The sequence below is a fragment of the Giraffa tippelskirchi genome, chromosome 3 (assembly GCF_054371585.1).
Source record: "Giraffa tippelskirchi isolate mGirTip1 chromosome 3, T2T-mGirTip1v1.2.pri, whole genome shotgun sequence".
Classification (NCBI taxonomy): domain Eukaryota; kingdom Metazoa; phylum Chordata; class Mammalia; order Artiodactyla; family Giraffidae; genus Giraffa; species Giraffa tippelskirchi.
In genome coordinates this window covers 28356696-28382266 of record NC_137277.1, presented here as the reverse complement: position 1 = coordinate 28382266, position 25571 = coordinate 28356696, and the positions used below count along the sequence as shown (strand labels likewise).

Genomic DNA, 25571 nt, shown 5'->3' with positions numbered 1-25571 from the left:
ATAACAAATCCAGATGAGCTCTGGCTAGATGGGGAAGTAGGAGACTGAGACATCCAGGAAATGTGAACCACCAACCAGACTTAGTGATGCCTGGCTGGGACTAAAGAAGTGGCAGAATTGAGGATGTGACTTGCATCCCATGTGTGCAGCCTGTGTGCTCAGGTAGATGGAGCATCCTCCTCCAGATGCAACATGCAGGTACAGTAGAGACCAACAGACAAGGCACCTGGGCTGAGGGCCCAGGGGACCTGTCTCCATGGGTTGATGGGAACGTTAGTTGGACTAGAAACAAACCCAGAGCTGAGACTTGTGGTTTCACTCACCAACTCATGTGTGAAGCCAGGGGTCCTGCCCATCGCCACCACCCACTCCACCCCAGGCCCGGCTATCCTGAGGCCCCCAGCTGGGCTGTCCCTGAGCAGACTCACCTCCGAGGAGAGGTAGATGGGCACAAACACCCACGCCAGGGCCAGCAGCACGTAGGTAGCCTGCGGGGGACAGAGGCAGGTAAGGATAGGGACATACAGGGTCCAGAACTGTCCCCGCCTCCTCTCTGCAGCCCTGAACACTAAGGATGATGGCCGAGGCTCAGGGCTCCTTGCCTGAAGCGTTCTGTAGACCCGACTTCCCCATCAACCCTGCCTGCCTGGATCTTGGCCTTCCGGGTTGCTGGGTACTGCCTCTGGCCATGGAGGGGTGGGCTCTGATGAGCGCATCCAGCACCTATCAAGGTTGCTGCCCACCCACCCCACTTCCACCCACGGTGGACACCCGCCTCTGGAGCTCACATTCCACTCAAAGCCAGCCACAGCCAAGCCTCCAGCCGCTCCCGAGCCTGCCAGTCCAATGAAGAGGCCTGAACCCTCACTGCTGGCAAAGAGGGAGGCTCCAATCTGGAAGAGAGAGAGGGGAGGAGCTAGCATCAGCCCTGCCCTCTCCACGCCTTCCACCACCTGCCCCCCCATTGCCGCTCAGGGACCCCTGCTGGCCTAGGCCCCATCTCTGCCTGCTTGGCCTGGCCTGGGGGTGACCCTGGGTGTGAGGAGGACACAGGAAGTGACAGCAGGGATGCAGATGCAGGCTGACCTAGGGATCAGATGTGGCCCCAGTGCAAGGAGGAGCGGGAGGGGTTGGGGGGCACTCACCGGCCACCACGTCATGTCCCGGCCGGCCAGGAAGTAGCCGCTCACCGTGTTCCTGCTGGCCCGGCAGGAGGACTGCAAAGACAGGGGCAGGAACTGGAGCCTTCGCTGGGCCAGAGGCAGTGAACAGTGTGCCGCTACTGTGGGAAATAGTGCACTGGCTCCCCAGAGAGTGGGACACACAGGTGACCCCGAGACCCAGCAGGTCCGCTCCCAGCTACATCCAGGAGAGCTGAGAGCAGGTGCTCGAATGATCCCCGCACATGGCTGCTCACAGCTGTGTAACTCGCCACAGCCTGAGAGTGGAAGCAAACCGAAGGCTCATCAGCTAATGGATGGATGGACGGATGAACAAAGGTGCATCCACACCACAGACCATCGCCCAGCCCCCAAGAGGAAGAGGCACCACTACTTGCTGAAACACGAGTCCATCAACATGCAGGCCTGGTTCTTCCAGCCTCCAACTGCCTGCTCTCTGCTCCCCAGATGGTCAGGATGACTAAGCTGGTTTGTCTGGGCCCAACACTCGAAGCTTCTGACTGCTGGGTGCTGTCCCACTACAGCCCCCTGACCTCTGCTTTCTCTCTGTGCTCATGATCCAGCCATACTGAACACAGTACAGTCTGAGGACTCTCACCATCTTGCCAGGATGGCCACGTCCAGCTGTGTAGGTGGTGCACTGCACAACCTCCAGAGCCACCCTAGTCTTAGCCCCTGCTTTTCTCTATCGTGTTCTCTTATCCTCAAGGATGTAGTGGATGTTGCCAACAGCCTTCTCACAGCATTTTCTCTTCCTACAAGGGCCTCATCTTTCCCAGCAGTTGACTGAGTGGTCCTGACTCACTCCAGCTCCTGGGGTCCCAAGCCACCTAAGTCACAGAGCCTGTCCCATTCCTCATGTACTCTGCATGTACTCAGATGTACTCTGCAGGTAAGTTAAATAAGCAAGGTGACAATATACAGCCTTGATGCACTCCTTTCCTAATTTGGAACCAGTCCATTGTTCCATGTCCAGTCCTAACTGTTGTTTCTTGACCTGCATACAGGTTTCTCAGGAGGCAGGTAAGGTGGTCTGATATTCCCCTCTCTTTAAGAATTTTCCACAGTTTATTGTGATCCACACAGTCAAAGGCTTTAGTGTAGCCAATGAAGCAGAAATAGATGTTTTTCTGGAATTCTCTTGGTTTCTCTATGATCCAACGGATGTTGGCAATTTGATCTCTGATTCCTCTGCCTTTTCTGAATCCAGCTTGTACATCTGGAATTTCTTGGTTCATGTGCTGTTGAAGCCTAACTTGAAGGATTTTGAGCATGACCTTGCTAGCATGTGAAATGAGCACAATTGTGTGGTAGTTTGAACATTCTTTGGCATTGCCCTTCTTTGGGATTGAAATGAAAACTGACCTTTTCCAGTCCTGTGCCACTGCTGAGTTTTCCAAATTTGCTGGCATATTGAGTGTAGCACTTTAGCAGCAGCATCTTTTTGGATGTGAAATAGCTCAGTTGGCATTCCATCACCTCCACTAGCTTTGTTCGTAGCAGTGCTTCCTAAGGCCCACTTGACTTAACACTCCAGGATGTCTGGCTCTAGGTGAGTGACCACACTGTTGTGGTTATCTGGGTCATTAAGACCAGGAAATAAATTAATGAACTCCTTATTGCCAAATTCAGATTTAAATTGAAGAAAGTAGGGGAAACCACTAGACCATTCAGGTATGACCTAAATCAAATCCCTTATGATTATACAGTGGAAGTGACAAATAGATTTAAGGGACTAGATCTGATAGACAGAGTGCCTGATGAACTATGGACAGAGGTTCATGACATTGTACAGGAGACAGGGATCAAGACCATCCTCATGGAAAAGAAATGCAAAAAAGCAAAATGGCTGTCTGAGGAGGCCTTACAAATAGCTGGGGAAAGAAGAGAAGCGAAAAGCAAAGGAGAAAAGGAACGATATTCCCATCTAAATGCAGAGTTCCAAAGAATAGCAAGGAGAGATAAGAAAGACTTCCTCAGCAGTCAATGCAAAGAAATAGAGGAAAACAATAGAATGGGAAAGACTAGAGATCTCTTCAAGAAAATTAGAGATACCAAGGGAAAATTTCATGCACAGATGGGCTCGATAAAGGACAGAAATGGTATGGACCTAACAGAAGCAGAAGATATTAAGAAGAGGTGGCAAGAATACACAGAAGAACTCTACAAAAAAGATCTTCATGACCCAGATAATCATGATGGTGTGATCACTCACTTAGAGCCAGACATCCTGGAATGTGAAGTCAAGTGGGCCTTAGAAAGCATCACTATGAACAAAGCTAGTGGAGGTGATGGAATTCCAGTTGAGCTATTTCAAATCCTCAAAGATGATGCTGTGAAAGTGCTGCACTCAATATGCCAGCAAATCTGGAAAACTCAGCAGTGGCCAGAGGACTGGAAAAGGTCAGTTTTCATTCCAATCCCAAAGAAAGGCAATGCCAAAGAATGCTCAAACTACCGCACAATTGCACTCATCTCACATGCTAGTAAAGTAATGCTCAAAATTCTCCAAGCCAGGCTCCAACAATACGTGAACTGTGAACTTCCAGATGTTCAAGCTGGTTTTAGAAAAGGCAGAGGAACCAGAGATCAAATTGCCAACACCTGGTGGATCATCGAAAAAGCAAGAGAGTTCCAGAAAAACATCTACTTCTGCTTTATTGACAATGCCAAAGCCTTTGACTATGTGGATCACAATAAACTGTGGAAAATTCTGAAAGAGATGGGCATACCAGACCATCTGACCTGTCTCTTGAGAAACCTGTATGCAGGTCAGGAAGCAACAGTTAGAACTGGACATGGAACAACAGACTGGTTCCAAATAGGAAAAGGAGTACGTCAAGGCTGTATATTATCACCCTGCTTATTTAACTTATATGCAGAGTACATCATGAGAAACGCTAGGCTGGAAGAAACACAAGCTAGAATCAAGATTGCTGGGAGAAATATCAATAACCTCAGATATGCAGATGACATCACCCTTATGGCAGAAAGCGAAGAAGAACTAAAGAGCCTCTTGATGAAAGTGAAAGAGGAGAGTGAAAAAGTTGGCTTAAAGCTCAACATTCAGAAAACTAAGATCATGGCATCTGGTCCCATCACTTCATGGGAAATAGATGGGGAAACAGTGCAATCAGTGTCAGACTTTATTTTTGGGGGGCTCCAAAATCACTGCTGATGGTGATTGCAGCCATGAAATTAAAAGACACTTACTCCTTGGAAGGAAGGTTATGACCAACCTAGATAGCATATTGAAAAGCAGAGACATTACTTTGCCAACAAAGGTCCGTCTAGTCAAGGCTATGGTTTTTCCAGTAGTCATGTATGGATGTGAGAGTTGGACTGTGAAGAAAGCTGAGCGCCGAAGAATTGATGCTTTTGAACTGTGGTGTTGGAGAAGACTCTTGAGAGTCCCTGGGACTGCAAGGAGATCCAACCAGTCCATCCTAAAGGAGATCAGTCCTGGGTGTTCATTGGAAGGACTGATGTTGAAGCTGAAACTCTAATACTTTGGCCACCTCATGAGAAGAGTTGACTCATTGGAAAAGACCCTAATGCTGGGAAGGATTGAGGGCAGGAGGAGAAGGGGACGACAAGAGGATGAGATGGCTGGATGGCATCACCTACTCAATGGACATGGCTTTGGGTAGACTCCAGGAGTTGGTGATGGACAGGGAGGCCTGGCATGCTGCGATTCATGGGGTCGCAAAGAGTCGGACACGACTGAGCGACTGAACTGAACTGAATGATTATATTTTTTAAAAAAGAAAGCCTCCACTGCAGGGGCCCCTCCTCTGACCCCTAGCACAGTGCTCCCAAGAACACAGCACACTATGGTTGGAATGGATTTTCACATCCGCTGGGCTCTTGTGCTCCTTGGAACAGCTGTGAGAGGCAAGTGTACAGATCTACAGGGTGTGTTTGAGGAAACAGGAGGTTAAGTAACTGTTCCCAGAACACACAGACCCACCTTTCCCGACACCCAGCACTGGGCTGCCTGAGAGTTACTATTTAATCACATGAGAATGAATTCCAATCACTGCAGCTGTTACTTCCACCAGCCCCTTCTCCACTTCCACCATCATCTCCACCACCCCCACCTCCACCTCCACCTCTACCTCCACCACTCACACTTTCTACTATAGGATCGACAGCAGCAGCGGGGTCCCTTACGTGTGGTCACCTCAGGTAGAAGACCTCTCCCATTTGGGAACTTGGGACCTAGGACCAGACAGGTGATACATGTCTTACAGATAAAGACCCTGAGGCTCAAAAAGCTGAGCAACTTCCAAGGATCCTAGAACTGAGGCCATGGCCAGAGAAGATAAGAGGGGCTCCTCATTCTGCACCAGGAGAGGAAGACTGCCGCCAGTCAGGGCTTAGGGGTGCCAGCCTGGGGAGCCCTGGGAACAAGACTGGGTGGCTTGTGTCCACCTCCCACCCAGGATTAGGAGTAGACGGAGGAGGCCCTCCCCTCTGGGCAGGGTCCTGGGTTCACTGCCCAAGTCCCTGCCCCCTGAAGCCCCGGGGTTCACCTGCAAATGGGGCTGCGGTGGCGGGCGGGGGAGGGGCAATGCGCACAGCACCTGCATAGCAGTGGTCCCGCTGCTGCTGGAGCCTGTGGTGACCTAAAGCCCTTCTCTCTTCTCAAAGAAGGAAGAAACTGGCTCACGAACTAGGCAAGGCTGGCGGACACAGTGTTGTTAAAACAGAGACCCCAGGCCCCGCATGCCACTGCCCCCCTCTGGATTTGGCTCAGCTGGTGTGGGCACAGCCAAGAACCCCTGTGATTCTGTGAGCCCATCTGACATCAGAGGGGAGGCCAGAAGACTGCATGCTATGACAAGTGCCCAGCTTATCAGCGGCACAGAAGCCCCCAGCGTTCCTCTCGACCTTCCCTTAGAGACACTTCCTGTCCCTCACTTTAGAGACTTGAGAATCTGTTGCCAAAGAGAGAAAGGGCCTTCGTCAAGGTCTCCAGCGGGGCTGGGAGGAGGGCCCGAGGGCATCGGGCCTCCAGAGAGAGGATGCCATGCCCAGGGACATCCCGGACGGTTCCCACGCCCCAGCGCCCGCCCCGGCCTGTGCCACCACTGTCCTCTCACCCATATGCCCACGGCCACGTTCAGGGCAAAATACACGGTGATGATGGCAATGTCCGCCATGCTCAGCTGCGCCCTGGGGGTATGGGGGTCGCCGGTGGAGTTGTCCACAGCCATCCTGCAGCAGGGCTGGCTCTGAGTGAGTGGGACTGAGGGCTGGACCAGAGCAGAGGGCTTCCTGGCAGGCAGTAAATTTATGATTAAACCAGCACGATGGTGACATTCCAGCCCACGGTGCACGCTTCAAAGTGCAGCTGGGTCTTCTCCACCCTACCCCCTCTCCTGCCCCAGTGGGGACCGCTGGGGGAGGGGCACCTCTTTACACACAAAGGAGGCTTGGGAAATGTGAAGGGGTCTAATGGACCCAGAGGAACCAGAATTGTCCCAGAAAGAAAGGGCTTGTTACCGAATGTGTGCAATTCAGGTAAGGAGCAGGAGGGTTGGGGGCCAATGCCCCTCCTCTGGGGATGCTGCCGTGACAACAGCCATGTACTTCTACAGCCTTTGGGCCTCAAGTGGACCGCGAGGCCCTTGGCGGTGACTTGCATCTCTTGGGTCACTTCCAGCCACAGCAGTCCTGGTCCTAGAATATACTCTGTTGGACACTAGAGGTTTGTCACATTTCCTGTCCTCTTTTCTAGACCATGCCCAAGAGCCCCTTCCTGACCATCCTCTTGGGTCCCCTGGTCTCCCAGCACCACAGATACTGGGCCCCACATCTAGCAAGCATCTGCCAGGGGCTGGGCCATGCTTAACCTTTCTGCTCACTGACCCGTTCTGTGCTCAGAGTAGGTGGTGTGGGTCACAGGGAAGGAAGCAGGAAGGTGGCCACCTGCCCCCGTCCAGCCACTTGAGGGCCAGAGCTGGGCTTCGGCCCTGTACCCAACCTCAGATGCTTCCCGGTGGTGGCAGTGATGTCTTGGGTCCATGATGTCCCTCCTGCTTAGATGTCTGCTCACTGATTAAATCAGTATGTGCAGCCGAGCAGCTCTCGGTGACACGGCCTGTGGCTTCACAGAGCATTTGGAGTTTACCCTGACATGCAGCCTTTCCAGAAGTGTTAATGAGTGAGCAGCTGGCCCTGGGAACACCGGCTTGCAAAGCCAACTGTGCCTGTTACTTGGTAACCAAGGTGGAGGGTTTGAAGATTAATCCCCCTCACATGCAGGATTCAACCGGGAAGAAGTAAGTCACTGCTTACAGTAAACTCAGGCAGGCCCAGACCGTCCTCCCCAGCCACCCTCACCTTCAGCCAGTTAGGCTCTCAGATGTCTTACACATTGTTGGAAATGCATCGTGACTCAAAAGGTCACTTCGTACCGCAGAGGGACCCAACTGGATAATGTCCAGATTTATTAAACTGGTCTCCCAAAGAGGAAATAGCTGAAAGAACAGTCTTTGGTCCCCTCTCCATAGCCTGGGTCTCAGAAGGAAATATACCACTTAGACAGAGTCCTCCACCCCCTCCACTGTCTGATCAAAAGGCCTGGGGAGAGACTGCCGACATGAGCTGATGGATGGGGCCAGGGGGAGAGTGGCAGGGGAGGGAATGGAGAAGAAATTCCGCACGGCAGTCCAATCACGGTCTACACTCTCCTCCAGCCTCCCCTGACCACACTCGTAGATCCAACCCTCATCCAGGATAGGAAGACAGACAGCTGTCCAGCCAAAAATCACAACTGGTGACTGCACATGGACATACCATCACCGTCCAGAGTTCACATTAGGGTTTATTCTTGCTGTCGTGTGTTCCATGGGTTTTGATATATGTATGATGACACACATCCATCATTAGAGTATCACAGAGCATCTTCACAGCCCTAAAAATCTAGGCTCTATCTATTCCTCTCTCCATTCCCCCACCAACACTTGATCTCTTAGCGTCCATAGTTTTGCCTTCTCCAGACTGTCATATAGTTGGAATTACATAGTATGTAGCTTTTTTAGATTGTCTTTCCTCATTAATTTTAGTTTCCTCCACATTGTTTCATGGATTGATAATTCATTTCCTTTTGCTTGAATAATATTCCATTATCTGAAGGCACCACAGTTTATTTATCCATTCACCTACTGAAGGACATTTTGACGGATTCCAAGTTTTGGCAATTATGAATAAAACTGCTATAAAACTCCATGTGCAGGTTTTTATGTGGACATAAGTTTTTTATTCCTTTCAGTAGGTATCAAGGAGCATGACTGCCGGATCACATGGTAAAAGTGTGTTTAGTTTTGTAGGAAACTGCCAAACCATCTTCTCAAGTGGTCATTTCTGTATCCCCACCAGTGATGAATGAGTTCCTGTTGTTCCACTTTATCAGCATTTGATGCTGTCAGTGTTCCAGATGTTGGTCTAAGAAATGTGCAGTGTTTCTCATTGTTTTAATTTGTAGTTTCTTGATGGCATATGATAAAAGGCACCTCTTCATACGCTTCTTTACCATCTGTATACTTTCTTTAGTGAGGTGTCTGTAAGGTCTTTGGCCCCATTTTTTTCAATATAAATTCAAAAGGTTTACTGTACCAAATGCCACAGAAAAATGGATCAACATATGAGAACAAGTTTTAAGAAAAAAGAATCCTATATGTTGACATTGATGTCTATTTAACTGATTAAAAACAAAGTCCTATTACTTTGTCTTAGTGGAATTTCGATAATAACAAATCAATCCCGGAATTTTCTTTCCAAAAATCACTTAAATCTAAGCATATTGTAATCTCACTTCCAAGTTTTATGGTTCATTTTTAATCAGGTTTTTGTTTTCTTAGGGAGATTTAATTGTTCTCTTTACTAGTCCTTGATCAGAGGATTGTTTTCCAAAGACTTGTCCTAGTCTATGACGGGTCTTTCACTCTTAACACTGCATACCAGAGAGCAGAAGTTTTTAATTTTAGTGAATTCCAGTTTATCAATTCTTTCTTTCATGGATCATCCTTTGGTGTCATATCTGAAAAAAACCATTGCCATAACCAAGGCCATCCAGATTTTCTTCTAGGAGTTTCAGTTTTGACTTTTACATTTAAGTCTGCATTTCTTTTTTTTTTTTTTTTCCTGCATGTGAATATCCAGTTATTGGTGGCTCAGATGGTAAAGAATCTATCTGCAATGCAAGAGACCCAGGTTTGATTCCTGGGTTGGGAAGATCCCCTGAAGAAGGGAATGGCTACCCACTCCAGTATTCTTGCCTGCAGAATTCCACGGACAGAGGAGCCTGGGGGGGCTACAGTCCATGGGGACATGGACTGAGTGACTAACACCTTCATACTGTCATCCAGTTACTTAAGCCCCATTTGTTGAAAAGAATATTTTTGGTCTACTGTGTTGCCTTTGCTCCTTTGTAAAGATTGGTTAACTATATTTATGTGGGTCTGTTTAAGCATTCTCTATTCTGTTCAATCAATCCATCTTTTCTTTCAACAATATTTTTTGTTGTTGTTTTTGGCTTTGCCATAGGGCATGTGGGATCTTAGTTCCCTGACCAGGGGTCAAACCCACACTCCCTGAAGTGGACATGCAGAGTCTTAAACCACTGGCCCACCTGGGAAGTAACACCACACTCCTGATTATGGCAACTTCACAGCTGGCTTGAAGAGAGGTAGTGTGAATATGTTCTTTTCCTTCAATTATTGCCTTGGCTATTCCGAGTCTTCTATCTCTCCATGTAAACTTTAGAATCAGTTTGACAAAATCCACAAAATTATCTGGTGGAATCTTTATTGAAATTTCATTGAATCTTTAGACCAAATCGGAAAGCACTGACATCTTGACAACAATGGGTCTTTCTGTCCATGAACACAGGCTATTACTCCATTTAGTTTTTTAAAATTTATTTCATCCATTTTGTTGTTTCCCTTACATAGATTTTATGCCTATTTTGTTAGATTTATACTTAATATGTTATTTTTGTGGTGCTAGTGTATATGGTTTTGTATTTTTATTTTCAAATTCCACTTGTTCTTTGCTGGTATACAGGAAAGCAAGTGACTTTTATCCTACAATCTTGCTATAATCACTTATTAGTAATGAGTTGGGAGAGTTGTTCTTGATTCATATTTTCTACATAGGTGATCGTATGATCTGAGAACAAAGCAGTTTTATTTCTTCCTTCCCCATTTGTGTACCTTTTAAATCCTTCTTGCCTTATTGCATTAGCTTGGATTTCCAGTACAATATTGAAAACAAGTGATGAGAGGGGACATTCTTGCCTTATTCCTGATCTTAGTGGGAAAGCTTCTAGTTTCTCACCACTAAGTATGACATTCACCGCAGGCTGTCAGTAGATATTCTTTAACAAGATCAAGTTCCCTCTCTATTCCTATTTCACTCAGCTTTTGTCATGAATGGATGTTGAATTTTGTCAGGTGCTTTTTCTGCATTGATTGATATAATCGTTATTTTTCTTTAGTCTGTTGGTATGCTGGATTACATGAAGTGATTTTCAACTGCTGAGAAAAGTCTTGCATATCTGGGATAAATCCACTAGGTTGTGCGTAATTCTTTTTATACATTGTTGGAATGAATTTGCTAATATTTTGTTGAGGATTTTTGCAACTATATTCTTGAGATCTTGGACTTTGGTTTACTTTTCTTGTAGTATCTTTGCCTGGTTTTTGTCCTAGGGTAATGCTGGCCTCATAGAATGAGTTAGGAACTACCCCTTCTTTAGCGGGGAGAAGGGTGGAGCTTACAACAATGCAGGGGGTGGGGGTGGGGGCAGGTGTGAAGTAACAATGGTTACCAGCCTCTTTGCACCTCTGTGCAGAGAAGTAGCTACTTGCTATCAGAGCACAGATCTCTGCTGTCTGGAGGAGGGGCCTTCTTGCCTATCCTGGCTCCCACAAAACTGTGCAGATCGCTCCAGGAATGTGTGCAGAGCTGCCTGCCGCAGGGTTAGGAGTGCGGGTCAGGAATCGGCAACTTGACTAAGAGCTGGATTTGACAAAAGTTAGCTACATTTACTGTCTAACACTTCCCCTGGAAGTTGCAAATCTTCAAGACTCCAGAGTTCCAAAATCATTAGATGGATTTGCCACTGTTTAGATGGAGACAGATTCCTGGTGCTTCCTATTCCACCATCTTCCACAAATCCTCCCCATTTGATTCATTTTTATTATTCTTCTTTATTGATATTCTCCATTTGGTGACATATAATTTTCCTATACTTTCCTTTAGTTTTTTGAGCATGTTTAAAATAAATGATTTAAAGTCTTTGTCTAGTATGTTTAAAGTCTGAGCTTCCCCAAGGAAGACCCTGTATATGGGTGCAACCTTGTTTCTTTAGACGTCTCGGAACTTTTTATTGTTGAAAACTGCTATTTCTAATATTATAATGTGATGGAAATCAGGGTCTTCTCCATCCACAGGGTCTGTCTGCTTTTCTCAACTGATTCTGTAAAGTCTGTATTCTTCATTGTTTGTGGCAACTGAAATCTCTGGACAGTCAGCTTAGTGGTCAGCTAGTGAGACATCACACACTTCCATAAAACTCTGAAACCAAAAAAGAGAGAGAGAGAACAGCATTCCCAATCTGCAGGCGGGCTGTGAGACCTGGGCATGCCGTCAACGCTCAGCCAGGAAATCTACAACCCCACTGGGGCCCTCACTTCTTGCTTGCACAGAAACCCAAGGTCAGTCAGAGGTACAAGCCTATGGCTTTCTCAGGCCTTTCTGAGCACATGCTCAGCAAGCAAAGGTTTAAGGATTTTTAGAATAAAAAAAAAGGAATTTTTCTCTTTGTAAGAAAGTCTTTTGTTTTTGTGCATGAGCTGGAGGGGGTTGTGGTTAGCTGACCCCAGTATCTCACAGCCTGATAAACTCTACGGCAGTGTGTTGGGCTCTGAACTCTGACAGACAATATTAGATGCTCGACACTGACCAGGGTCACAGCTCTTGCCCTCTGGAACCTCCTCCCTCCAGCACCTCATCATCCAGAGCATGCAGCGGTGCATTTTGTTTCGAGAATGACTGTGCTATCACACAAGGAGCAGAACAAAGCCACGCCAAAATGCATTCGGCAGCTCACACTGACTTCTGACCTGACCCCAGTGGCTCATGCTGGTGTCCCAACTCCTCTCCTGCTGCAGTCAAGTGACTACGCGTCATGAACGTGCAGGGCCCTGGACAAACAGAACAGGGAACATTACATCCCAAAGACACAACTACACCACCTGAAGCTGCAGAAATCCCCACAAGCTGACCAACACTTCAACATCCACATGTGGATATTCAGCTTCCACTTTATTTTAGTTATAAAACAATTGCCAAAACACAAAGTTTAAAAAAACACACACAAACACAGTATGTTTTTATTCCTTCTTTTGTTGCAGAAAATAAATAACCGTCACATATTCCATAGCTTATCTATAAAAGCATTTCTAAAAATGTAATTTACTGGATTTAACAGCATAATCTTTTTGGCTTTTCAACTGCAGTATCATACAGCAGATCATTTTATTTTACTAACTTTTTAAAAGCACTTGGGCTGCAGCAACTTTTGATAAAGGCCGTTTGTGAGCTTAGAAATATTTTTCCAAGTTATTTTTTAAACGGTTAAATGGAATACAACCAGGTCTTAATTAATTCTATTTAAGAGGAGAATATAGTTTTTCTTTTATAAAAATTGCCCCTCAAACTCACAAACACCCAAATGGACATAAAAAGTGGGTCTGTCTTCATAGAAATTAACAAAAGGAAGGAACAAGACACAGCCGGCCCCTGTGAAATGCATCCAGCCGGGCATGCGCCTCAGAGTACAGACGTTCACGACTCCAGTGTGGCCCTCGGGACTTTTTAAGAGGACAGTGTTCAGTCATCTAAACCTATGTTTCTGAAAAGGTAGGACATGGACTCCCCATTGTGAATCCGACGGATGGCTTCTGAGAGGGTCATGCTGATATCCACAGTTTTGATTTTGGGGCACTGGAGCTTCTGGATTTCATGTGGAATTGTATTGGTAACCACCACCTGCCAATCAAGAGGAAGAAAGGAGAGGTCATAACACCAAGTATCCTCCTGGATGGATCTGAAAACATGACACATTCTCACCCCTCTGAGGTCCTACTTCCAGGACTGGGGACTACTCTGCCTTCAGCATGAGTTCCGTCAGTGTGAACACAACCTGCATCTTAGGTTAAGGTTTACACCCACTGTGACAGCTACAGAGACAGATGACAGCAAGTGTGGGCAAGGACGTGGAGAAACTGGAAGCCTCATTCACTGCTGGTGGGAATGCAAACTGGTTCAGCTGTGTTGGAAAACAGCCTTGAGGTTCCTCAAATGGTTAAACATAGAGTTACCATGTGACCCAGGAATTCTTCTCCTAGGTAGACACCCAAGGGAAATGAAAACACCTCCATCTGAAAACCTGTACATAGAAGTTCATAATAGTGTTATTTACAATAGTCAAAAAGAGGAAACAACCCAAATTATGAATAGAAAGCAAAATGTGCTACATCCAGGCAATGAAATACCATTAAGCAAAAATAAGGAATGAAGTACTGACACCTGCTGCAACACGCGTGAACTTTCAAAACATTAGCTAGTGAAAGGAGCCAGACACCAAAGGCCACGTATTACACGATTCCATTTATATGAGAAGGCCGGGTTAGGTAAACCTGTTACAGAGACAGACAGCGGATCAGCAGCCCCCTAAAGACGAGTGGGTTGAGAAGAAATGGAGACAGACAACGGGTAAGGAGTTCCACTGTGGCAGCCTGAAAATGTTCTAAAAGTGAGGGTGGTAATGGTTGCACAATTCTGTGAAAATACTGAAGATTATTATATACTTAATTTTAAATGAATTTGTATTGGAGTATAGTTGACTTATGATGTGTTAGTTTCTACTGTACAGCATAGTGAATCAATTATACAAATGCATATATCCACTCCTTTTTAGCTTCTTTCCCATATATGGCATTACAGAGTATTGATGGGTAGAGTATCCTGTGCTATACAGCAGGTCCTTGTTGACGATTTATTTTATACATCATAGTGTGTATATGTCAATCCAAATCTCCCAATTTATCACTCTCCCTCTTTTCCCCTTGGTGATCACAAGTTTGTTTTCTACATCTGTGACTATTTCTGTTTTGTAAATAGGCTCACTTGTATCATTTTTTTAAGACTCCACATATAAGCAATATATGACATTTGTCTTTCTCGTATACTTTAAATGCGTCAATCATAAGGCATCTGAATTACAGACCTTCCTCCCACCCACCATCCAAGCTTTCACTTTTCATGGTTTCAGTTACCCCCAGTCAACCTCGGTCTGAAAACATTACATGGAAGGTTCCAGAAATAAATAACCCATAGGTCTTAAACTGTGCAGAGAGCCGAGTAGTATGAGGAAACCTCACGCCGTGGTGCCCCATCCGGGAGGGGACTCATCCCTCTGTCCGGCAGACCCCACCCTGGCAGTGACTCTCAGTGCCTGTGACCAACAGACCCTTATCTGACTTAATAAGGGCCCCAGAGCACAAGAGGAGTGATACTAGCAATTCAGATACACCAAAGAGAAGCTGCTAAGTGTTTCCTTTAAGCAAAAAGACAAAAGTTCTCAAGGAAAGAAAAAAATTGTGTGTGCTGAGATTGTGAAGATCCATGGTAAGAATGAATTGTCTATCTGTGAAATTGTGTAGAAGGAAACAAATTCATGCTGGTTTTGCTGTTGCACCTCAAACCACAAAAGTCAGGGCTACAGTGCGGTAAGTGCTTAGTTAAGACAAAAAAGGCATTAAATTTGCAGAATAAGATATGTTGTTATAACAGTTGTATTTTATCATTAGTTATTATTGTTAATCTCCTACTGTACCTGACTAATAAACTTCATCACAGACTACACACAGGGTTCAGTACTATCCTGCACAGTTTTGGACATCCCCTGGCAGGCCGTGGAACCCATCCCCTGTGGATAAGTGGGGACTTTGGACTTCCCTTGTGGCTCAGCTGGTAAAGAATCTGCCTGCAATGTGGGAGACCTGGGTTCGATCCCTGGGTTGGGAAGATCCCCTGGAGAAGGGAGACACTACCCACTCCAGTATTCTTGCCTGGAGAATTCCATGGTCTGTATAGTCCATGGGTCACATAGTGTTGGACACGACTAAGCAACTTTCACTTTCTGGTATATCTCAATAAAGCTGTTGCTTTAAAAAGTTAAGACTTGATAAAACATCCAAAAAAGGAGAAACAAACATTTTTCAAAAGCTATAATTAAAAAAAAACTCAGCCTTCTTTAAAAAAAACAGAGGATGGGAATACTTCTCAAGTTATTATTTATAATACATATTTCCTACTTCCAAAATAAGCCTGAAGACAGTTCATAACAAGAAAGTCCACACATGAGACTTGAATGAGATGGTCAGGGATCATGCCAAACCAGCATCAAGGATGCAATCACCTAGCCACCAGGAAGACTCAGACTGGCTCTCTGCCTGATCTTCCAGGAATGTACAGGAGACAGTACTTTTATTTCTTAAAAGATAATAAACACATGATTCACACAATCGCTCTCCAGCCAGCCAGGCCCTGGGCCAAGGTGGACAGAGCAGGGCAGGGATGCCTGCTTGGCTCACTTCAGCCGGGCGCCACAGGCGTGTAGGAAGATGGCCAGCATGCCCTCCTGTCACATCACGGGCGTCTGTCCAGGGGGAGCTGGGACTCAGCATCAGGCAAATAGGGTCTGAACCCACGTGCACCTCGTGGCTGCCCAACCTGAAGTCCCTGCATGTCTCTCCCTCTCCCCACAGGGGTGTGTCGGAGCTCAGGTGGGTGTGTGCCCGACTCCGGGCAGTATTTGCAGGGACCATGTACTCCATCGATAGAAGTTACTAAAACTACAACCCACTGCCACTGTCAGAAGCAGAGGCTACAGCCAGTGACCAACAAACAGAACTCACGCCGGGAATCCACTCTTAACTCTCCACCTGCTTTCTTGACCTCAGGTCAGGGGCCCATGTGCACCAGCAGCTGTGCCCACACATGGCCCAGCTCTGTTACCTCATCGATGGCAGACTCCTCGATCAGCCGGGGGGCATCGGAGGACAGCAGGCCATGGGTTGCCATCACGAAGATCTTATATGCACCCCTCTCCTTTAGAGTCTCTGCGGCGGCCAGGAAGCTGTCCACATCGTCGATGATGTCATCCTGGCATTACAGATGCAGCAAAAGACATGAGCACATGTGCAAAGGTGAGTTTAGACCACGGGGAGAGAGGAGGGGCTCCTTCTACTGTGACATGCTCACTGTCCACGGTGACCTGTCCAGACAGCGAGGTCACTGGCTTCCGTGGTATTCCCTCTGGGCCTCCCAGCTGGACAGTCATGATAGCTGTCACTTCATGGCCCCTGGGCCCTTATCTCTCTGTCCCTACTGTCCAGAGCAACGCCCCACCAGGCAGGGGCTCTAGGAACACGCACCTGTATGTTCATACCCAGTACGGCATCTGTTAGGAGATGCTTTGACTCCACCAGGTTCTTTCCCCTTTGGTGCTACTTTTCCTTATTTCCCAAGTTTTCTCCACTGGGTGGATGGGAAATGGGGTCTTATATATATTTTTATAATGGGAAAACAATAGTTACTATTAACAAAATACACAGTCTCGTGGTTTCTAATCTCACAGACTCTCAGTACGAGGTAATAGAAAATACGTATGGTGGTTTCTGTCCCTGGATCCTGACAACAGGCTTCTAAAGCGCTTGTAGATGCCTCAGTAACGAGAGCACAACAAGAGTCTCTTGTCTTTACTCGGTGACCCTGAAGGGCTCCTGGGTGGGGACTGGTCCCAGAAAGACCAGGCCATGATGAGAAGCTTGGCATTTTCAGCCCCCTCAACTCCTCCAGAGAGGGAAGGGGGATGGAAATGGAGTTAATGACCCCCTCACAAGGTTCAGGGAGCTTCCGGGTGGTACACCCCAACTCCACGGGGAACCTCCCAGCCCTCGCCCTGAGCATCTCTCCCTTCCTCTGGCTGCTCATCTGAGTCCTTCGTCACATCCTTTAATGAACTGGTGAATGTTAAGTTAGTGTCTGCCTCGGTTCTGAGAGCTGTTCTAGAACACATTCGAGTCCAAGGAGGGTCCTGGGAGTCATGTCGGACAGAAGTTGGAGGTCACCTAACAACACCCAGTTTTTGGACCAAAGCAAACATTTAGCCTAAGACACCCACCAACTTAAGTGAGACTTACCTGGCCATAGCATGATCCTCAGCACAATTAACAAGGTGAGCTGACAAGCTAATGAGGGTAAATATGACAATCAGTAACAACAGAAGAGGCACACGTACCACAATGATAGCGATCCTTCCTCCCACATCACCAACAACTGTGATCGGGGGCTTTTCTTTAGGAATCAGCACTGGTCAGAAGAGAACACACACACAAGTTTCTGCATCTGATTTCCTGACATCCCTTTATCTGCCTAAAAGCAGAGCCCCCAAAAGAATTCAGTTGTCATAAATCCTGATCCAGGAACAACACAGAAGCCTGGCTCTCATCACCCAGACCAGAGGTCAGTGCCGCTCCTACACGGACATCGCCACACACGGTCCTGTCTCCCCTCGCCCTTCCCAAGAGCCATTCATCTTCCCATCGGTGCCCCTGCCCTACTCCCCTTCCCCTAAGCCCCAAATTCCAACCTCCTCCTAAAATCTGTCTTCTCTCTTGCTAATCTGTCTTTTGGCGGTTTTATTTCACTGCAGCCAGCCTCCTGAGCAGTGAACCTAAAGAGGCTAGAGCAAAAGCTTTTTCTTCCTAACAGACTCAAACAAAAGCAGTATTTTTTTTTTTTCGTTGAAAAGGCCTTATTAAAGCTTGAAAGAAGTTTCTTAAAGACAAAAACAAACTTCTGCACAACTCCAACAGCCAGTCACAACCACATTCCTCATGTTCCCTCCTGGCCCAGGCAGAAGACATTGAATAAGACACTCTGCCTTATTCACACACATTCCTCAGGTTTTCTCTTGTTTCCAGTCAATTCTTTCAAAGGGCTGCATAATGAGTTGTGCTGATGCGACATTCTTCACCAAGGCCTCCCCTCTGAACTATTTACTTGTCTAGTATTTTGTATCAGAAATAAAAGGACCGTGAATAACTTGTGCACCTAGAGCTTTCTGCCCGTGTTAACCTCTGCTCTAGCACACACTACTGAGTGGATGAATGCGATCCCTGTTGGGCCACAAGTGAGTCTAAACTGGGCATGTTCATGGGTCTTGCTAGGATCACACAGACCGCTGCTAAGAGGCCATCAGAGATGCACTTGTCACAGCCAGAAAAAGGTACCAGTTTTTGCCAACTTAAGAAACAAAAAGACAAGAAGTACTTCACATTCAATAAAGAAATTAAGTCAGCCTTAAAGGCAAAGAGGAAGGGACCCAGGGCTGCGTGCTTACTGGGGATCTCCAGGCTGGGGTGGATGGCGGCCGCGCTCCTGACCATGGGCGGGGAGTGCCGCCCGTCCACCAGGTCAGACTCGGCATCTTGTGCTTCTCCGTGAATCACCGCAATGCCCAGCCGCAGGCGCTCGGCGAAAGACTGGGCCCTAGGGAGAGCAGGAGATGGGTCACAGCCACGCAAAGTGGTTTCTGCTCACCAGAAGTATCACAGGAACTCAGAAAATGAAGTTTCCCAAAGGATTAGTGAAAAAGGAGAATAAAACAACCTCAGCTTCTGGGAATCCAGGACAGAGTGTGGAGAACCCACATGACACACGTCCCCCTGCGGGGCCTGTGGGCACGCAGCCAGCAAGTGAGCCTGTGTTATGTAGGCTAGTTCACCTCCCTGAAGCCTCTGCTTCCTCACTTGGAGCTATGCACTCTACCTGCTCACCTGGTTAACAGTGAGAACCAACACGAGACAGAGCGCGCTAACTACTCAGCAGAGTATGAAGGCTCAGATGACGGGTAGCATTTTTTAGCAATAAAGTATTTTTAGATGAAGGGATGTACAATGTTTGTAGTACATAACACTACTGCACACTGAATGGTGTAGTGTAAACATAACTTTATATGCACTGGGAGACCAAACGTCCATGTGACTCACTTTACTGCGACACTGTTTTCTGGAACCCACACCACCCCCAGGGCATGTCTGTGTCTGACATCCTTTCTGTCAAACACAACTGCAGGTTCTGCACCCCTGTCTCATCAGTTATTCCAGTTACATGGAACTCTCAGCACTGCCCCATTTACACACCTGTAGTGTCTGAAAGTTATGTAAAATGTCACTTTTTAACACATACCAATCAGTGGCTTCTTGGCTGGATAGAATTATCTGTTAATAAATTACTGAGTTCTCTGAATAAGGCAGTAAACAACCTCAAAATATATTCTCTGGTATTTTAAATCGCAGATGTGAAGATGAACCACCAGCAGCTACCCAAGTGCAGGGCTGGGACTCTACAGTCCTGGATGGTTTCTGGTAGGAAATGTGACCAGCAGTCACAGACGGGGACTGGGACAAGGGAGGACGATGAACCATCACCTAATAAATGAAATCGGCAGACAGGCTGTGCACTATCAGTCCCCAGGTCAAAAAGCAAGGGCCAGAGTGGGAGCTGCTGCAATGGGACCCAGAACACTGGGATTCAACGGGCTGGACTCAGGTGTGGTTTTGCACAGCAGCTGTGAGCGCCCACCTACCTCTTGGCTGAGGCCGGAGACTTGGCCACGATGACCGCGTTCCTATAGTCTGGGATCTGAGAAGAGGAGGGGCTGGGTGACTGCCATGTCTCCAAAGGCTGCTCACACCAGCTCCACAGTCAATAAAAAACAACACCCCAACACATTCAGAAATGTCAGCTGGTCACTTGAACGTTTTCCCAAAAGAGAGAAAACTCAAAGTAAATTTCCTCTTTGGAAAATGAAGACATGCCTACCTAAGAAAAAAAATTATCATCAAGGCATGAATCTCATAGACTTACTTTAAGAAAAAAGTAGAGTTAATCAGTAATAAGCTCATATCTAAGTGGCAGCAAAGACGATTTTATAAAGTCAACAGAAGTCCTCTCAGGGACCCCTGTTACATGTAATTTCACAGCCCAAGGATGATATTCACTGGACCTGAATAGAAGGCATTTGTCAACTTCTAAGCAAGTGACTACTTAATGTACTGTCACAGTCGATGAAGAAAGAAACCAACCTGCTAACAGAATCAGCCCAGCACTCTTTACAAAGATACTAAGAGCCCTTAAGAAAATAAGCAAATGTCGGTCTACACTGAAGCCCTTTACTTTGAGCATCTGAGTGATCTGGAAGAGGATGACGACAACTGAAGAGACACCCAGTACCAACTCCTCAGAGTTCACAGGACAGAACTAGCAATGCTTTTCAGCTGAGCAGTAGTTTGCTGTTTCTGATTTCACCTGCACAATATTTTCAAACCATGTGCTTAAAATCTAATCACTTCATTAAATTATGTTATTCCATTCAGATATATCCCCATTGATTTCTCACAATTATGCTATATTGGTGAACTGGAACATAAGCACTCACTACCATCTAGCACATTGCACAATGCCTAGCATGTGGAAAAAACTAAATAATCAATACTTAGTAAACAAACAAAATCCTGATGAGTTTGAAGAAGGTTCTATTATAGATATACCCACTTGGATAAGATGTCTCTCCATCTGGTCCATCTACATACATAAATAGCACAAAATATTTTCATTTTGGCATGTTCCTCATTTTTCCTGGGAGTCTTTATGAAGTGTTTTATGTACTTCCATGCCTCATCAAACATCATCAAACAGCACCAAACCCAACCAAGAGGAGAAATAACTAATGAAGGAACAGTTACTAAAGCAAAGCAAAGGAAACTTTAAAAGAAAGGACTTTGTAATAAAAACAGGTCTACTCTCTCCTCGGGACTCAAAACAGGAAATCATACACATAAAGAACGAACAAGTTGTTATGAAGGTGGAGGTTATTATGGTCAAAGTAAGAAGGTCAACAGCTGGCTGGTTCAGGGGCAGGATGGACGCAGCTGCAAGAGCAAGCCATGGAAATTTCCCACCAATGCAGTACAGGAGAAAGCAAAACTTGAACAAAAAACAGTTAAATAATATATAGACTAGATGATTTTCAACATCTAATAGCTCCTGAAGAAAGAAATGAAAAATCCAAATTACATATAACAAAATTCGTAGGGAATGGAAGGGCCCCACTGAGCATCCAGTGAGATGGATGAAGATGGTTCATCTCACTGGATGCTGGTTCATGGGTCATGGAAGTCCATGGACATGCCACGCGGAAATTTCAAAACCACAGCAAAAAGATAAAGCACTATCTCACACTGGGAATTCTGTCCAAGTGCAGATTAATACAGCCCTTCAGACAACCTTAGTTTTTGCAGTATCTAGTAACATATTAAAAATGTAGATACTTTACAATCACGATTCCACTTCCTAGTGTATCTCAGAAGAGCACTTGTTTAAGTACTGAGAAAAGCAGGTACTGCTTTTAGTACTGAAGTACTTTAAGTACTGAAAAAAGAATTTTCAGTGCAACATTACTTAAACATTTTTTGAAAATAAAATATTTCACTTAAAAGAATGAAAAATTAAACCACCTAATATCCAGCCAAGAGGGAAATGGATGAAAAACCTGTGGTTCATTTAAATTTGTGCTTTAACACCTAAACAGGCAGCTACTTACATTTAAATTAACTAAACTCAAATGAAATCAAGGATTCCATTCTCCAGTCACACTGGGCAGTTCAGCTGCCATTCTGAAGGCAGAGTGAACATTTTCACTGGCATAGAAAGTTCTATCCATTACAGTTGGTCTGAACTTTGGAATACTGTGTAGCAATCATGAAGAAGCAATCCTATACATCTGAACATGGAAAAACCACCAGACACCAGCTCCGGAAAGAAAAGAAAGTTACAGAACAACAAAAGGAAAGAAAGTTTCAGAACAACACAAACAATATATCAACTCTTTTTTTTCCCCCCACAAATCAATATCTGCAACTATGTGTATATTGTAGAGGGAGAGGAGGTAAACTCAGAAAGCTCTAAGAGGATTCAGGATTCAGGACACACAACAGGCTGGAGCTAGGGAGTACCCTGCAGAGGGTCCAGCCCAGGCTGGTGATTCTAGGCACCTGAGGTCCAAGAGAAAAAAGAGCAACTTTCAGAGCTCCGCAGATGAAGAGTTTCAAGTACACCAGTTACATTCATCAAGTCAACTTTAAGCAGAACACGTCAACGTTAATCCTTCATCAAGCCCAAGGAGATGGAGATGCATGTTTCAGCCTTAAATAGAAGGTTGAGAAGTCTGAGCTAACTCACCTCCTCCTGAATGTACTGTAAGAGGAAGGGAGATGCTCTCAAGTTGTCAACAGGAATATTGAAGAAGCCCTGGATTTCTTTCTGGTGTAAATCCATAGTAATGAGGTGAGTCAGACCTTTGAAAACAAAGCAGACACACACACACCGATTGTTTCATGACCAGTTGCACTGTATGAATAAGCACTACATAAAATAAGATACCATATGGAATAAATTACTATCTAAAATTACTCTCTCATCAAAAACTCAGCATCTTTATTCCTCAGATTCTTAGTACAATGAGATTGTGAGATAATAGAAAATATAAACGCTGGTCTCTGCCCCCAGGACAGAACTCCTAAGCCCTTGTCACTCCCTCAGTGCTAAGAGCACTGGAAGCATCTCTTGTTGTCATAGCTGGTCTGTGACCCCATCTCTGACACAGAGCTCCTGAAAGCTCTGGGGACGGGCTCCTGGACGTGGCTGGTCACCTTGACGGGAAGCTTGGCATTACCAGGCTCCCCGCCCCTACTGTCCAGAGAGGGGGAGGGACTGGACATGGAGCTGATGAATGACCACACCTCCCTGAAGCCCCAAGAGCAAGGCCTCAGGGGAGTATCCAGGTGGTGAACACGGGGACGCCCCCTCTCCTAAGCAGGTGGGGATCTGGGCTTTCCCTCCTCAGAAGAGAAAGACTGGTGATTCTTCTTACAGAGAGATTCATGATTTTCACACCAGTTTAAAACAGCCAAAATCACAGTGATGAAGAAACACCTCTGATAATTCTATGAGAGATTCCCTCTCCCTGAAGTTGTGTCAGCAGGCATGATAAAGCCAGATTAAGACATAATGTCTTCAGATATTAAGGTAAACCTCACACACCTGTAACCGGAAAAAATGAAGAATCTTCATCCCACTGGCTCCTTGAAGGATATTTGATATTTGAAATGGAAATACACACACACACACACACACACACACACACACACACACACACACACACTTCAATTGGAAAAATTTTAAAAACCAAAATTTGCCGAAAAGAGCAAGAAAGCCTAGTGGCCCATCATGAGCAAGACTAGGAGGGCAGGGGACCTTCTCGGGAGCTCGGTGGCTCATCTGCTCCTTTCAGCAAAGTTCTCAACAGGGTGTGCCCGGAGGTCGCTGGGGTTCAGGTCTGGTCATTTTCTGTTTTGGTTTTGCCTTCTTTGAAATGCTACAGGAGAAATTTATTCTGTAGTAAGTGTGTTAAAAGGTAGTGATATGGGGACTTTTTATTCTTTTCTCTCTGTGCAAACTCTCTGTGATGTGTGCTTTCTATAGTCACATACACAAGTACACATTCGTGTGTGTGCGCACACACATACACACAGAGTAACAACTCTGAAATCATTTAGAAACAAGGGGAGACACTTAGGATGTTACTGGAAAATGCACAACACAAAATAACACATAGGGTTTTGCAAAATATGCCAAGCTGTCCTGGGAAAGAGAAGAGGTGAAAATAAAGAGAGTTGCTGGGTTAGTTTAGAGTAGCTGATTCCAATGCCTTTTCTACTTTAAAAATAGCCTCAATGGGACTGCCACCTGCCATTTCAACTTTTTAATCTTTTAAACAAATAATTTAGGAAAAAATAAGTTGTCCTCACGAGCTTTGTGTTCAGAGAGTTTGGACCAGGAGCAAACTGTTAGCATAGGCGTCTGTTACAGATTCACCATCTGGAAACTACATCACTCTGGGCACTCTGTCCAATGCTCTGAGTCAGTGAAGATGAGGCTTTACAATTCCTCAGGTAAAAATGCAACTCCCAGATCCCCATCAACCATCAATGCCCGCCCCTCACCAGCTTTGCACATCATGGAGGCCAGCAGCTTGGAAACGATGGAGCCCCTCTTCCTCATCTTGCACTGCTTGCTGTAGGGGAAGTAGGGGACCACACCGATGATGCTCTTGGCGCAGGAGGTCTTACAGGCATACACCATGATCAGGAGCTCCATGATGGTGGTATTCACGTCCCTGCAACCCAAGGGCGAAGACCAGCAGGGAGGGTGTCAGACTTGCCACGACCTCTCTCAGTCCCAGCTAAACATCAGCAAGATGCCACGCCCGCCTTGGCCAAGACAGGCTCCAGACACACAGAAGAGACAAACGCCGCTCTTCTCGGGCCTCCATCAGTAGCCCCCACGCCACCTCTCAGCCAATAACTCTACTTCCTTTCCCACCAAGAACAGCACTGTTCACTCCAGTTTACTCAGGACAGAGCCCCAAAGGCATCCTTAGCTGCCCTCCTGTCCAGACACTGGCAGCATCTCACACTCCACTGCTGCCCGGTCTGAGGCCCACCTACCCAAGGGAAGGCCACAGCTGCATCCACACGCTGCCCGCCCTGCCCCGTCCCTGGCAGTCTGTCTGCAGCCACTCTCTGCACAGCACCTGGCTGATCTTAGAGTCACGGGCAGATCACAGACTCTCTGCCCAGGACCCAGGGATGTTTCTCACTCGGCCCATGGCAGATGCCCAAGGCCCCACAGGGCTCCTGAGGCCCTTTCTGGATCTGCCCTACTACTCCTCCATGCCAGTCCTCACAGCCACCTGAGGGCCCTCTGTCTGGGGCCCCCCATTCCTACCTGGAATGACCTCCTTGCCAGCTGGCACCGGCTTCCAGTGTTTGTCAGAGGTCACCCACTGATCCACCCTCACTCCAGCCTCCTGCCACCGTCATGCCAGCTTCCTTGCACACTGTGCTGGTTTTTCCCACAGCCCTCGTCACCTCCTGACAAACTGGATAATCTACTTGTTCAATATGTCACTTTCATGTCACAGAATACAGGTTCCATGAAGATCAGGATCTGTGACCTATTCTAATCTTTCACGCCTCTTGCACACCTGTAACAATGGCTGACACATGGCAGACACCTGACACGTGTTTGTGAATAAGTGAGTGCATGAAAGAGCAATGGGAAGCCTGGAGCTTTCGGGTGAGCAGGTTCTCTGGATTACAGAAAACTTAAGTCAATGGACAT

At 46.4% G+C, this 25571-nt stretch overlaps 2 protein-coding genes and 1 long non-coding RNA gene across 18 annotated transcripts in view; 1 reads left to right on the top strand and 2 right to left on the bottom strand.

Annotated features, from left to right (window-relative positions):
• Positions 1–6400, bottom strand: part of SLC5A10 (solute carrier family 5 member 10) — a 57317-nt gene extending 50917 nt beyond the window's left edge. For 3 of the 4 annotated variants that reach the window (XM_081583591.1, XM_081583592.1, XM_081583593.1), the window contains exons 1-4: positions 6287–6400; positions 1146–1217; positions 789–893; positions 429–488 (exon numbers count right to left, since the gene is read on the bottom strand). In XM_081583591.1, coding sequence (XP_081439717.1) covers positions 429–488; positions 789–893; positions 1146–1217; positions 6287–6400 — 351 coding nt within the window. Of the gene's footprint in view, positions 1–428; positions 489–788; positions 894–1145; positions 1218–6286 lie in introns of those variants that run through there. The other variant, XM_081583595.1, reaches the window with a different exon arrangement.
• A 3578-nt stretch (positions 6401–9978) lies between these two features.
• The window catches only part of PRPSAP2 (phosphoribosyl pyrophosphate synthetase associated protein 2), a 34945-nt gene continuing 19352 nt past the window's right edge, over positions 9979–25571 (bottom strand). For 7 of the 13 annotated variants that reach the window (XM_081583583.1, XM_081583578.1, XM_081583584.1 and 4 more), the window contains 7 exons: positions 24392–24564; positions 22569–22684; positions 19915–19970; positions 18667–18815; positions 17563–17633; positions 16278–16424; positions 12500–13244 (listed from right to left, as the gene is read on the bottom strand). In XM_081583583.1, coding sequence (XP_081439709.1) covers positions 13086–13244; positions 16278–16424; positions 17563–17633; positions 18667–18815; positions 19915–19970; positions 22569–22684; positions 24392–24564 — 871 coding nt within the window. In that variant the 3' untranslated portion in view covers positions 12500–13085. Of the gene's footprint in view, positions 11769–12316; positions 12398–12499; positions 13245–16277; positions 16425–17562; positions 17634–18666; positions 18816–19914; positions 19971–22568; positions 22685–24391; positions 24565–25571 lie in introns of those variants that run through there. The other 6 variants (XR_014080443.1, XR_014080446.1, XR_014080447.1 and 3 more) reach the window with 2 other exon arrangements.
• LOC145543114 (uncharacterized) lies at positions 14754–20059 on the top strand. The gene is made up of 3 exons (XR_014080448.1): positions 14754–14885; positions 16028–16468; positions 19625–20059. It is a non-coding gene; the product is annotated as an uncharacterized LOC145543114 (long non-coding RNA).